Below are 14,152 nucleotides of genomic sequence, written 5' to 3'. Positions count from 1 at the left end.
ATCCATTAGACTTAAGGAAAGGGGAAAAAAACAACTAACAAAATGTAAAACAAACTGGCTTTCTTAAATAACAGCATGACAGCTTAAGATTAGTTTAGCTACCAAAGTAGAGAAACCTGAATATGGTTATTCTGACAGTTGTTTGCTTTATTTAGTCATGAATCATGTTATTCACTTAATGTTAAGAGCATATTTTGCACAGTCTGACAGGTGGGATTTGTCACACTTCTGCTGCTATGGAAAACTTTCTTCTAACTTTTTAAAAGGGAAGGAAAACAGAACAAATTCCCTTGAAATCACTTTCAGTATATTCACCAGTTAAACGTAGGCAAATATGATCCTAAAAAAGGCGCTAATAAATTCTTTCGTCTGTACAGTGGCATTAAAACATGTGAAAAAATTTAAGTTGGCTTGAAAAGCTAAAAATGTAAAATATTTTCCAAGGGCTGACTCTAACACTTTGGCTTCCCCCACCCCTGCCCCAGGCTGAACACATCCAGATGAAATCTCTTTCCACTGACTCCTCTTTTGCCAAAACATGTTAATAGTCACTCTGCATCCCTAAAACAGTCTCTCCAGAAGCTGTTGCTCCTTCCATCTATATTCTTCAGTTCAGTCGTTCAGTCATGTAAAACGCTTTGTGATGCCACGGACTGCAGCACGCTAGGCTTCCCTGTCCATCACCAACTCCTGGAGCTTACTCAAACTCATGTCCATAGAGTTGGTGCTGCCATCCAACCATCTCATCCTTTGTCGTCCCCTTCTCCTCCTGCCTTCAATCTTTCTCAGCATTAGGGTCTTTTCTAACGAGTCAGTTCTTTGCATCAGGTGGCCAAAGTATTGGAGCTTCAGCTTCAGCTTCAGTTCTTCCAATGAATATTCAGGACTGATTTCCTTTACTTCTGACTGGTTTGATCTCCTTGCAGTTCAAGGGACTCTCAAGGGTCTCCTCCAACACCACAAATCAAAAGCATCAATTCTTCGGCTCTCAGCTTTCTTCATGGTCCAACTCTCACATTTATATTCTTAGCTACTTTCTTTTAATCAAACTCCCTTGAACAAATGATCACAATCCTGCCCATTTACCAGTCCCTGTCAGCCCTTGTCTGGTACCAGACTATCTCGTGAACATCTTTACATCCTGATGCCTGGCACATGACAGGCACTCAAATCTCCTCTTTCATCTCTAACTCGACAATGCCCCTTTTAGTCCTGTAGTTTTCTGCAGTCTGACCGTAGGTTCTGAAGTGATCAAGAAAACCACAGGTTCTTTCCAAAGGCAAACGTGAATACATACAGACACACAATATTTTCATGCACCTTCAGAAGTTTCACGGCCCCAGGATGGAACCCTTGCACGGAATCAAATTCAGTGGTCTCTTTCATTTTCATCATGACTCACCCTGCATGTACACTGCTAATCCTAGTTTTGGGATTGGGTCAAGCAGTTTCCTTCCCCAAGAATGTCTGCTCTAAGCCAAATGTGTTAAGGCCAGCCTGGGGTTCCATGTTTTCCTAGGAACCTAACTTGATTTACCTAACTTTACAGTAACTGTTCCTTGTTCTGTATTTCATTCTCTCTCATGAATGACACCTGTGAGAATTAATGAAGGAAACTTGAGTCCGAAATCTAATAGATTGTCGCTAAGGGTTGGACCCGACTGAGCGACTTCACTTTCACTTTTCACTTTCACACATTGGAGAAGGAAATGGCAACCCACTCCAGTGTTCTTGCCTGGAGAATCCCAGGGACGGGGGAGCCTGGTGGGCTTCCGTCTATGGGGTCACACAGAGTCGGACACGACTGAAGTGACTTAGCAGCAGCAGCAGCAGCAGCAGCAGCAGCTCTTATTTAAACATAGTAACTGTGAAACTCAACATCCTTTCCCTGTAGTGAGAACACATTATTTCCTTAAATCAACACCCCCACCCTCCACCCAGCTCTCTCTTGGTCCTCTCGCTGTTGCCTGGGTTTGATTCCTGACCGTTAATGCTCTATTACAGAGATGATAAATGGCCTCCTATCTTGACTGCTTTCTTTAAGGGGAGGATTCCTGTCCTGTCCCTTGCATCTCTGATAGCTTGTGCAGGGCCTGGTAGAGGAAGTCCTCAGAAACTGTTTGATGGGTGAATGATTTACTACAGCAATAGAAAGTGAAATTCCACAGCTTCTTGACTTTACTTATTCCACCCATCAGGCAGAGTCCTTGAATTATTTCCATAGTTTCATTGGTAAATACATTTAATCTGTTTAGTACCCTAGTCAGCAGCTTCCTCAAATTTATCACCCATGCCCCTCAGCTGCAGTAAAATTTTTGTTACTGCAAATCTGTTAACATAGAAACACTAGTGCAATTAATAGGAAAAGAAAACTGGAGAAGGCTCCCAAGAAAAACAACGGCTTGTGTTAAAAGAAGGTACAAGTGTAGAAGAAAGCTTCATGAGAAAAGCATTAAATCTAAATTTGACTGCTTCTCATAATTTCTGACCTACAGTTTAAAAAACAATATTTAAGACATAGAAGACATTTATAAGGTAAATCACCTTGACACTAATTTCAGTTGGAAAAATCTTAAGAAATGTAACTGGAAGTAACATTATTTAACACAAAAGACAACAGGTCCAAGGTAAAGCTTTGAAGAGATTTCAAAGAGTACAGTATGTATAAAGACTTGGGCAATTCCACTGATAATAACTATTTTTTTTTAATTTATTTAATTGGAGACTACTTTACATTATTGTATTGGTTTTGCCATACATTGACATGAATCTGCCCCGGGTGTACATGTGTTCCCCATCTTGAACCCTCCTCCCACCTCCCTCCCCATCCCATCCCTCTGGTTCATCCCAGTGTACCAGCCCCGAGCATCCTGTCTCATGCATCGAACCTGGACTGGCGATTCATTTCACATATGATAATATACATGTTTCAATGCCATTCTCCCAAATCATCCCACCCTCGCCCTCTCCCACAGAGTCCAAAAGACTGTTCTATATATCTGTGTCTCTTTCGCTGTCTCGTATACAGGGTTATCGTTATCATCTTTCTAAATTCCATATATATGTATTAGTAAACTGTATTGGTGTTTTTCTTTCTGGCTTACTTCACTCTGTATAATAGGCTCCAGCTTCATCCACCTCAGATAATAACCATTAAATACCTACTTCCTGTGTGAGGTACTGCATTAGACATGGTGGGAAATAAAATTACAACAAATACTCTGCCATAAAATTAATGAGATATATTCATAACCATAATTCAAGGAAGATGTACAATAATACATCTCACAACTTAAATAATGCATAATGTACCTTAGAACTGTAGAAAATAATATTAGATAAGATCAGAGGAAGATTTTAGAACAGCATCTGAACTGGGTCCAAAGAATCAGTAAAATTTGGGTGTCTTCCAGCAGAATTATATTGTCGTACACTATTTGCTGCTGTCTGATGCAGTTAACTTGATCTCCTTTAACTAATTCACTAAGATATCTAAAAGGGAGGCACTGTTAATCTCCTGCACACCTATGGTATGCCAGGCTGTACATAAGATAGCCCTTCATATAGGTCTTGCTACAGGTAGGGCTGACAGACAGGTGGGAGACTTACCCTCAGGCTGTGTTTCTACCCGTAGTGGAGCTGAACTCTCTCCAGAGCCATGCTTATTTTGAGCCATAACTCTAAAGATGTACACTGTTGCTGGCATTAGGTTTTGAATGGTCACCTGCATTTCTCCTGGGCGACTGGTATTCTCAACACGTTCCCTTTGGATAAACAGGGATTTGGAAAGAAATAACATTGATTATGGAAATTTCTAGAATGTGCAATTTCATTTTCATTGCAATATCTATAGACACCACACTACATCAAAATCTTAATAAATTTAACTCAAATTAACTCTCAAAAAAGGAAAGTTTTGGGGGTGGAACGGTGCATGGAATATGGACACTGGTTAAGAGCAATGTCACACATGTCTGAGAAGTCGCTGATGTTCTTGCTTAAACATCACTGAAATCGCTGGTCATAATCACAACTTCCTTTCAAGAGTCTTCTCAGTGCCATCTCAATGGCAAGCCACTCCAGTACTCTTGCCTAGAAAATCCCATGGATGGAGGAGCCTGGTAGGCTGCAGTCCGTGGGGTCGCTAAGGGTCGGACATGACTGAGCAACTTCACTTTCACTTTTCACTTTCACACAATGGAGAAGGAAATGGCAACCCACTCCAGTGTTCTTGCCTGGAGAATTCCAGGGACAGGGGAGCCTGGTGGGCTTCCGTCTGTGGGGTCACACAGAGTCGGACACGACCGAAGTGACGTAGCAGCAGCAGCAGCAACAGTCACCAATTTTGTACACTTTAAGAATCACTGAGTTTTAAGGGGCTATCTTTAGGGAAACAAACAGAAGGTGATTATAGGTATGATCCAATTTTCACAGAAAATATCAAAGAATGTTGCGTATCTTTTGGATAATAAACTCTTAATAAAAGGAAATTAGAGATTATCACTTAAAACTGGGAACAAAACATTAAAAATTTAAATGAATCTAATCTATAAAATAAGCTAATAACTACTCTGATTTTTACAATCTATTTCTTTTTAAAAATTATTTTCAAACTGATCTGAAATATTTAACAAATCTTATCACAAATGGTGCAAATGGCTAGTGATCTGGTGTTATGAGATGAAAACATAAAGGCAGTTATCAGGTTCTTTAAAACAGGTGGCTTCCAGGCTCTATTTTTGGGGTCTGTGTGTCTACAATAATTATGCTCAGTGTACTGTACTCACTATAACAAAGACTGTATTTGCTTTCAACAGATACAGTGAAAGAAAATACTTGTTTTAGACAAATAGCTGTTTTGTGTTTTTTTTAAGAATTACTGATTATGTGAGGAAAGATCTATGTCTATCTTGAGAGAGTGATAAAAGGGCCCAAAACTACTTTGTGGGAGAAATTATTTGAAATTACCTAAAAATCTACTGAATTAAATTCTTACTTTAAAATATTGGTAATTTTCCCTGAAATTTATTGAAATAAATGGTTAAACTGATTAAAATTTGGTAAGTTCTACATAACCATATGCCAATTTGTCTGATTGTATGTGAATATCTGCATTTCAGAGATTCAAGTGTTTTTCAATAGTTTTCTATGGTTCTTTAAACTACCTTATTTTAATTAAAACAAACAGTACCCACCCACATCATATTTATAGAGGCTGCTTGTCTACAGTCAGATCCATTGGAAAATATCATGGTCACAAAAGTTACTGTTCAGAGACTCTTGAGATACCTATTGATATTTTCTTCTCAGCTAAACCTCTCAATCACAAGATTTAGGAGAGTATCAATTGATTTCCTATGATGTGAGGTTTCTGACATTCAATCCAATCACAAATGACTGCTCTCTAACACGAAGTATGGTATGTGACTTCACTAAACTAAAAGCTTAATGCCAGAGCACAGATTAGTTTGTTTTGCTCACTGCGCATCAAAGTTTAAACAAGACCTTTCCGAGAAAGACAGTGAAAGGGGCACTGTTTTACTTTAAACTGAAGTGAGAGTGTTTCATTCACTTCCACGTACTACAGAGCACTAGCAGAAGGTTCGTGCACCGAAGCAGCATCACAAATGTATGTGGAATGAATGAATGGAAATTTGCCTTCTAATGTGTAAATTTTATACCGTAATGATATCATCTTTATCTTTTTGTTTGTTCCTATATAAAAGGGGGGCTTCCCGAGTTGCTCAGTGGTAAAGAATTCACCAATCAATGCAGGAAATGAGGGTTTGATCCCTGGGTTGGGAAGGCCTTCTGAAGAAGGAAATGGCAACCCACTCCAGTATTCTTGTCCAGGAAATTCCATGGACAGAGGAGCCTGACGGACTACAGTCCATGAGATCACAAAAGAGTCGAATACGAACGACTTAGCAGCTAAACAACAATGTAAAAGGGGAAAAAAACCTAAAACAAATTTCTACAGAAGCATTATGATAAGAAAAAAATCAATAGTAGATATGATTCCCTGAGATGAAACATCTAACACTTGAAAAAACTTCTAACAGTACACTGACCTGAGGTCACAGAACCGAGTCTGTCTGGAAATAAAACTGACCTCAGGGAAGATTTGGGATGAGTTATGAAGGACAATTTTCGTAAATGTGTGAGGTTACAATGGGAGTTAGGTTAGAATGTCTTAGCTAAGAGTCAAAAGAGAAAAAGGTACATTTTGTACCAAGACAGTGCTGGGTCAGAACTTAGGAGCTCCAATTCTAGTTCTGGCAACAATGCTGGCTTGCAAAGTCACTAATTCTTTCTGGGCTTTAGTTTCTTCATGTATTAAATGAAAGAATGAGCCCAGGGTGGTGAACTTCTTCTTAAATGGCTTGATAGTAAGTATCTATAGGCCAAGACACAAAATGAAAAATATCACCGACCATCTCCACAGTTAAAAATCTAAGTATAACTTTACAGCTGGCCCTCCCTATCCACAGTTCTGTATCTGGGGATTCAGCCAACTGTGGATTCTGTAGTACTGTACTACAAATTTACCAAGAAAATCCACATGTAAGTGGACAAGTGCAATTCAAACCCATATTGTTCAAGGGTCAACTGTAGTTATTTATATAACCTATTAAAGTGTAACCACTTGAAAAATGTAAAATTTATCCTTAGGTCTTGGGCCATAAAAACAAGTTTGATTTGGCCCACGGTATATAGTTTGATGATCCTGGAGTAGACTAACAGATACATAAGGCTGTGTGCTAAGTTGCTTCAGTCATGTTGGACTCTATGTGCCCTACGGACTGTGGCCTACCAGGCTCCTCTGTCCATGGGGATTCTCCAGGCAAGAATACTGGAGTGGGTTGCCCTGCCCTCCTCCAGGAGATCTTCCTGACCCAGGGATTGAACCTGCGTCTCTTATGTCTCCTGCACTGGCAGGCCGGTTCTTTACCACCAGCACCACCTGGGAAGCCCTTATCCAATTCTGAAAGTGAAAGTTGCTGAATCGTGTCCGACTCTTTGCAACCCCAAGGACTATACAGTCCATGGAATTCTCCAGGCCAGAATACTGGAGTGGGTAGCCCTTCCTTTCTGCAGGGGATCTTCCCAACCCCAGGGATCGAACCCAGGTCTTCTGTGTTGCAGGCGGATTCTTTACCAGCTGAGTCATGAGGGAAGCCCAATTCTAAACGCTATTAATTTCTGGAATAACTTACTCTGTACTTTCTACTTAGTGGCTAATATAAAATACTGCTGTTTAAAGGCATTGAAAACAAAAATTAATATTTCACAGGTAAAAGATGGCAGAGGAAGGGCCCTTTGAAATTTCAGGAAGCTAGAATACCCAATAGAAACATACAGCTCATTACCAAGGCACATAGTGCCCCCTGGTGGTTGAATTATCAGATGCAAGAAGTAGGGGAATTTGTAAATGCAGGAAGTGGCATATACCCTCACATCGAAAGGTTGTCAAGTCTATGAAAATAATACATTACCTTCAATTTTTAGATGAGAAAATGTAAACTTATAAAGATTAAATAAATTTTGTTTATAAAACAAGTAACGGGAATCTAGTCTCTGACTCAGTATTATTTCTATTCCTTCATTGCTTCTATTCAGAAATCAAGATCTTAAAGTAATGAAATAGCAAAAATTATTATTACAATCTCCAAGAATCTTCCTTTGAAATATTCCCCAGATTTACTGTTCCAAGTCACTGTTCTCATCTTCATCCTTCAGGCCTACCACATGCTTGTGTATATGTGTGTTTAATTGCTCAGTTATGTCTAGTTCTTCACGACCCCATGGACTGTAACCCACCAGGCTCCTCTGTCCGTGGAATTCTCCAGGCAATAATACTAGAGTTGGTTGCTATTCCCTTTTACAGGGGATCTTCTCAACCCAGGGACTGAATCTGGGTTTCATGCATTGTAGGCAGATTCTCTACTGACTTCCCACTAGGGAAGAAGCACCACCACATGTTTAGATCAACCTGACTCCTGCTGATCTGTCTCCCTGACTCTACCACTCTTCCTCTCTAATCTTGCGTAGAACCTGCCAAGAACTGCTAATAAAAGCTGTTTAATAAAACCACATGCACACTTGCTCAGGAGTCTGAAATGGTCCCTTCTTAATTGATCATGTCCAGATTCTTACTTGCTTATTTTAACACTTGGCTCCAAAAGTCCTTCCACTTTATTATAATCTCTTACTAATTCTGACCAAAAACTCTAGGCCAGAGTTTTCCTACTTTTCCATCTTTTCAACAACAGACACACAAATTGGATCCTCTTTATGTATATTGATAATTGCCTTGTCCTCCTGCTCCTGCCAATTGATAAAAATGGTTTCTATACTTTTTTCTAATATACTTAACAAGTTTGAAAAAACATGTTTTGATATAAACTATAACAGTTATATACAATTATAACATGTCATACACAAGACAGAGATGTAACTTTTTTCCTTCTACTAAATGGGGACTAATTATCAATATTATTTCTTAAATAATTATTATTTCTCCACTGTCTGAAATTACTCACTCAGCAAATATTTATTTAGTGCTACTGATAAGCCAGGCTCTGTTGTAGGTGATGGTGATACTCTACTGAACAAGACAAATGCAATGAATGCATTAATAAAAAGAACATTTCTGAGTGTTAAGTGTTCTGGGAAAAAAAACCCACAAAAGCTAAAAAACAAGACATGGTGGTATGTTACAGCAATGTTCTGGTAAATGGTTAACAACTGGCTCTGGTGTGTAGCACTTGTCACTGTAAATACTCCCCCATGCCCAACTTCAAGCTACCGGGTCATGTCACTGGGTTTGCAAAATTTCCTGAAAATTTAACAATTTGCTTGGGAACAAGCCACCAAGTGCCCCAGTGTGTGACAGTGACCAAGGGGCTATGATGGGTGGGTAGTCATGGAAGACCCGAGAAGAGACCTTCTGAGGATGATGGACAAGAAGCCAGACAGTTGTTTGCAAAGGAAATGCAGTCCTGGTAGAAGGAACAACAAGCCTTCTACTAGAAGCAAAGACCCTGTGATGCATGTAAGATTGCTTCTGAGGAATTACTAAAAGCTTCTGTCCTTCTGTGAAACCCCATGGACTTTGCAATGGGATTTGAAAGTCTACTGGAAATATTTCAAGACAGGTGTTGCTTGGTAGTAATATCTTGCTTTTCTGTGACTTGCAGAATGTTTCCTTATCTTTGTAACTGCAAAACATCCACTGCAGTGTTCAGATGAACACCCCATTACCTTGTGAGCAGCGCAATCCATCTGACTCAAATTATGTCACTCAGATGCCTCAAGAGTCTTAACCCAAGGGGCACTGACTTGACTAAGGTACCTATACCTTCTGAACTTCCCAGTTTGGTATTAAATACGATATAAATCAAATGTAAGCACCCTTGTAGAAATACAAGCTTAACTGCATGGGCCAGAGCCCTAACCCAAACAGGTATTTCAGCTTTCTTATTTTGGTGTGAAGTAACAGCACAATGAAGGGATCTGCTCAGCAACGTTTAAGAACACACAGTCAGCACGCAGCATGGGGCCTCCCAAAGAGCGTGTAACTGGTTGGGAAAACAACAGAAACACACAGAAAAAAACGGAAGAGCAACAACTACGGCAGTATCAGATCATGTGTTATCATAACTAAGTGAGTATCAGTGGCACAAATATACACATAAGAGAAAAGCTGCGTGTGCTATAAAAGTCCAGGAAGATTTATGAGGGTCCCATTAGGCTTCATCTGAGCCAAGAAAGATTAACTGAATTTTATAGTGGTAGTTAAGAAATCGGAAAGGGGGAAGTAACCAAAGAGAAAACAAGGGGAAAAAAAGGCTGCAGAGTGACAGGAATTAGACTGGTTTCATTAGAAAGTGAATTAACTAGGGTTAAAGGAAAATAAGGTTGGACAGATAAAATAAAGGTACACGGTGGAGTGAAGTAGCCTGGTGATTCTGAAAAATCTCTAAAAGCAATGGAGAGGCAATGTGAGTTCCTGAAAGAAGTGGCGATGGAAAGGAATGTAATGAAAATACTGTTTTAGGAACATGGGTCACTTAGTAATCTTGTGTCATCAAGCAGACCCCTTGAGCTCAGCAGCCCATACCTGCTTAAGGGTGCAGGCAGAAACAACTCCCTTAATTTCTAGAATCTGAAAATTCTAAGTAAGACATAGCCTATAGGTTGTATTTGACTGAATCATATTAAAAAGGGTATTCTTGGTTATATTTTAATATTTCTACATAAATACCTTTATTAACCCTCTCCCCAAGTCATCCCAGAAAGGCAGGGAAGATTACCAGGACCTTCTTCTGTTTAGGGATTTACTTTTCATGACCTACGACTAGAAACAACGTATCTCTGTGACCACACTTTCTGGACTGAAAGCTGGTACAGATTCTGCACAGCAGAGAGTCAGGGTGGGCACAACTGGTCTTGGGAGGACAAGATGCAACCAACTGGCTCCAGACATATAGACACTTACCTAGCAATCCCCTCCTTGGTGTAGAAGACAGAGTAGGTAAGGTTGTCCCCATGAGGATCTGATGCAGGTGTCCGCCATGTCAATTTGATGAAGCGGGTAGAGACCAGGGAGGCCACGACATCCCGTGGAGCTGAAGGCAGTGGTCCAGTTGTAGCTGGTGCTAGATGGTCAGTAGTGGCACTGGTCAGTGAAGTGGGAGGTAATGTTGGGATGGCAACATCTTGTCATGTGCAAATATTGGGGAATATGAAGGGCAAACCACGACGGTTTTAAAAAAGAGAACAGAAAAAACAAAAAACAAAAAAGAAATAAACAAAACCACGATGGGAAATAAAATAAAATGAATGAACATAAAAAAGGCCATTAAACTGAAGGCTAACATGCAGGCCAGGGGTAACTACTGAACACTAACGGGCACTAGTCAAGACACATCACCACAGAGCAAGCAGACTTTCAGGTCACTAGATGGCTGTGGGTGAGGGAAAGGGAGGGTGACAGCTGGGAATAGAACATCTCACAGAAGTACACATCAGTGCCCAAGTCATTTTCTTTAGTTCCGAAAGCAGCATGCAATGTCTGTCAAATTTTGCATGTATTAAGTCTTGTATGTGATAAAAACCTCAGTATTTTTTCCCACTTTATCAAATATTGAATAATGTGTGTAGTATGGTTGAGCCTAGTTACACTTACCTTGGGCCCCAGACTATCGTGACCTCACTGCAGAGCTGTGTATGCCTCTAGCTCTGCAGGAGTTCAAAAGTCACATCTTCAAGTGAAATCTAACGTTCAAGTCTGCTCTCTGTGGTTGGCAATACCCAGGGAAGTTTGATAACCTTCCTCAATTCACTAAGTTACAGTTCACTTGCCATCTTATCAATTCACTTAGTTACAACAGTATAATATCATGAATCACAAATCCCAAAGCCACACAAACACAATACATATTATTTTGTGTTTACACAAAACACAAATTGTTCCATCTGTTTGGTATAGTCCTCAATACCAAGTAACAGATTACAACTACTAGCACAATTCAGGGACTCAATGGGACAGATGAAGCAGTGGCAAATCAGAGCTCTGCTGTTCAAATGCTTGTCTGTATATCCCTTCTGTTGCAAGACACTTCTGATTTTAGAAGTCCATTCCTACTATACACCTAAAATATCCTTCACCTTGGAGTACACGTTTAATCTCACAATTTTCAAATGAAGGAATTCATTAGAAATGTGTCAAAACTTTAATGGGGAAGTTAGAAGAAGAGAGGCAGACAGGAAAATACGAAAATTCTGGACCTCATTTCAATGAAATAGTAGGAAAACAACCTCCTGAAAATGTCTGTGAACTATGAGAGAATCTTTGAAATTGAGGCAGTCTAAATGAATACGCCAGTGAGAATAAATACTCCAAGGGAAAGGACAGAGGAAGACCAATGTAAAATCTCCCTGCAGCAACCATTTACTGAGCACTTTCTCCACGGCACTCTGGCTCTGTGTATGAAAGTGTTAGCCACTCAGTTGTGTCTGACTCTGCCACCCCATGGACTGTATCCCTCCAAGCTCCTCTGTCCATGGAATTCTCTAGGAAAAAATACTGGAGTGGGTTGTCATTCCCTTCTCCAGAGGATATTCCTGACCCAGAGATCGAACCCGGGTCTCCTACATTGCAGGTGGATTCTTTACCGTCTAAGCTATCAGGACTCTTTTATGTGGACTCATTTAGTCTTTACAGCTCTATGAAACAGGTACTATCACTGTATCTCTGTATTATATATGGAGTACATTTTAAAGGGCTAGATCACCCTTCCTAGGAATAGGAAGTGGTGGAGTGTTAAAACCAACCATAGTTTTTAGCTTAAGAGACCTCTGGATTTCGTCAATAGGAGGTTTTAGCCATGGTCATGCCATTCAGGGTAATGGCAGTGGTCAGGGCCTCCTGCTTCTTTTTGTCAGTACTCCCCCACCCCCCGCCCCCAAATCCCATGAAGGCAATGCAAAGGCCCGGGACGAATGCCTGCATATGCACTAGGTGTTACAAGAGAAAATCACTGAGTTTGTGAGATTTACCACTTTTATAGCAAGGGAAAGCAAGTTCTAGACAAAGAATAGACCTGCTATGGATATCTAATTTAACTCTGTTGTGCTTCTTATGGCTTCGGTCTTTAAAAAGATACTGAAATTTGTTTTGTGTCCCAGCATATGGATTATCCTGACAACTGTCCCACATGTGCTTGAAAAGAATCTGTATCTGCCGTCACTGGATGGAGAATCTGTAATGTTAACCAGGCCAAGTTGACTGAGAGGATCATTTAAGTCCTCTATATTCTTTTTAACTTTTCCTAATTGTTATCAGTTTTTGAGAGCAGGATATTGAAACCTCCCACTGTTATCACTGACTTACATATTTCTTTTTTGAAAATAACAACTACAAATGCATGTACATACAACAACAAAGCCCCCAAATATATGAATCCAAAGAAATCTGGGAAAATCTCAAATATTTGGAAATCAAGCAATCCATGAGTCGATGAAGAAACCACAAGAAATAAAAAATTTAACACTTTTGAATTGAATGAAATGAAAATACAACATATTAAAAATGAAGACATACAATTAAAGCAGTGCTTAGAGGGAAATTAAGATGTCTTTATCAGAAGAAAAGTCTCATGTGAATTATCTAAGCTTTCACCTTACTGAAGAGTATAGATCTATCTTAAGCATTTTTACACACAAAAAGGTAACCATATGAGGTAAAGGATGTGTTAACTAACTGCTGGAATGTTTTCACAGTGTATATGTATCAAATGATTATATTGCACACTTCAAATATATAACCATTTATTTGTCAACTGAAGTGAAGTGAAAGTCACTCAGTTGTGTCCGACTTTTTGCGACCTCATTGACTGTTCATGGAATTCTCCAGGCCAGAATACTGGAGTGCGTAGCCTTTCTCTTCTCCAGGGGATCTTCCCAACCCAGAGATCGAACCCAGGTTTCCCACATTGCAGGTGGACTCTTTACCAGCTGAGCCACCAGGGAAGACCAAGAAAAATGGAGTGGGTAGCCTATCCCTTCTCCAGCAGATTTTCTTGACTTAGGAATCAAATCGGATCTCCTTCATTGCAGGCGGATTCTTTACCAACTGAGCTCTCAGGGGAGCCAATTTGTCAATTATACCTCAACACAAATGGAAAATTTTAATTTTATTCACATTCTTAAAAAAATACAAGGTTAATAAATTAAGGGAAGATGTTGCTGTTGTTGTCATTCAGTTGCTTAGTGGTGTCCGACTCTTTGCAACCCCATAGACTGCAGCACACCAGGCTTCCCTGTCCATCACCAGCTCCCGGAGCTTGCTCAAACTCATGTCCATTGAGTCAGTGATTCCATCCAACCATCTCATCCTCTGCTGCTCCCTTCTCCTCCTGCCCTCGATCTTTCCCAGCACCAAGGTCTTTTCCAATGAGCTGGCTCTTCCCATCAGGTGGCCAAAGTATTGGAGCTTCAGCTTCAGCATCAGTCCTTCCAATGAATATTCAGGACTAATTTCCTTTAGGATGGACTGGTCTGTTCTCCCTGCTGTCAACGGACTCTCAAGAGTCTTCTCCAACACCACAGTTCAAAAGCATCAATTCTTCAGTGCTCAGCCTTCTTT

General features: G+C 40.1%; 1 protein-coding gene across 5 annotated transcripts in view; it reads right to left on the bottom strand.

Annotated features, from left to right (window-relative positions):
- Positions 1-14,152, bottom strand: part of NEO1 (neogenin 1) — a 233,578-nt gene that overhangs the window by 57,703 nt on the left and 161,723 nt on the right. For 3 of the 5 annotated variants that reach the window (XM_055437130.2, XM_055437132.2, XM_055437133.2), the window contains 2 exons: positions 10,502-10,721; positions 3,610-3,764 (listed from right to left, as the gene is read on the bottom strand). In XM_055437130.2, the coding sequence (XP_055293105.2) occupies positions 3,610-3,764; positions 10,502-10,721 (375 nt within the window). The remainder of the gene's footprint in view (positions 1-3,609; positions 3,765-10,501; positions 10,722-14,152) is intronic. The other 2 variants (XM_055437134.2, XM_055437131.2) reach the window with 1 other exon arrangement.

This window comes from Moschus berezovskii, chromosome 9 (genome assembly GCF_049115385.1).
Source record: "Moschus berezovskii isolate FMDL1 chromosome 9, NW_MosBer_1.0, whole genome shotgun sequence".
In the NCBI taxonomy this organism is placed as follows: domain Eukaryota; kingdom Metazoa; phylum Chordata; class Mammalia; order Artiodactyla; family Moschidae; genus Moschus; species Moschus berezovskii.
The sequence above is the reverse complement of the archived record's forward strand: the minus strand, read 5'-3'. Positions and strand labels throughout refer to the sequence as shown.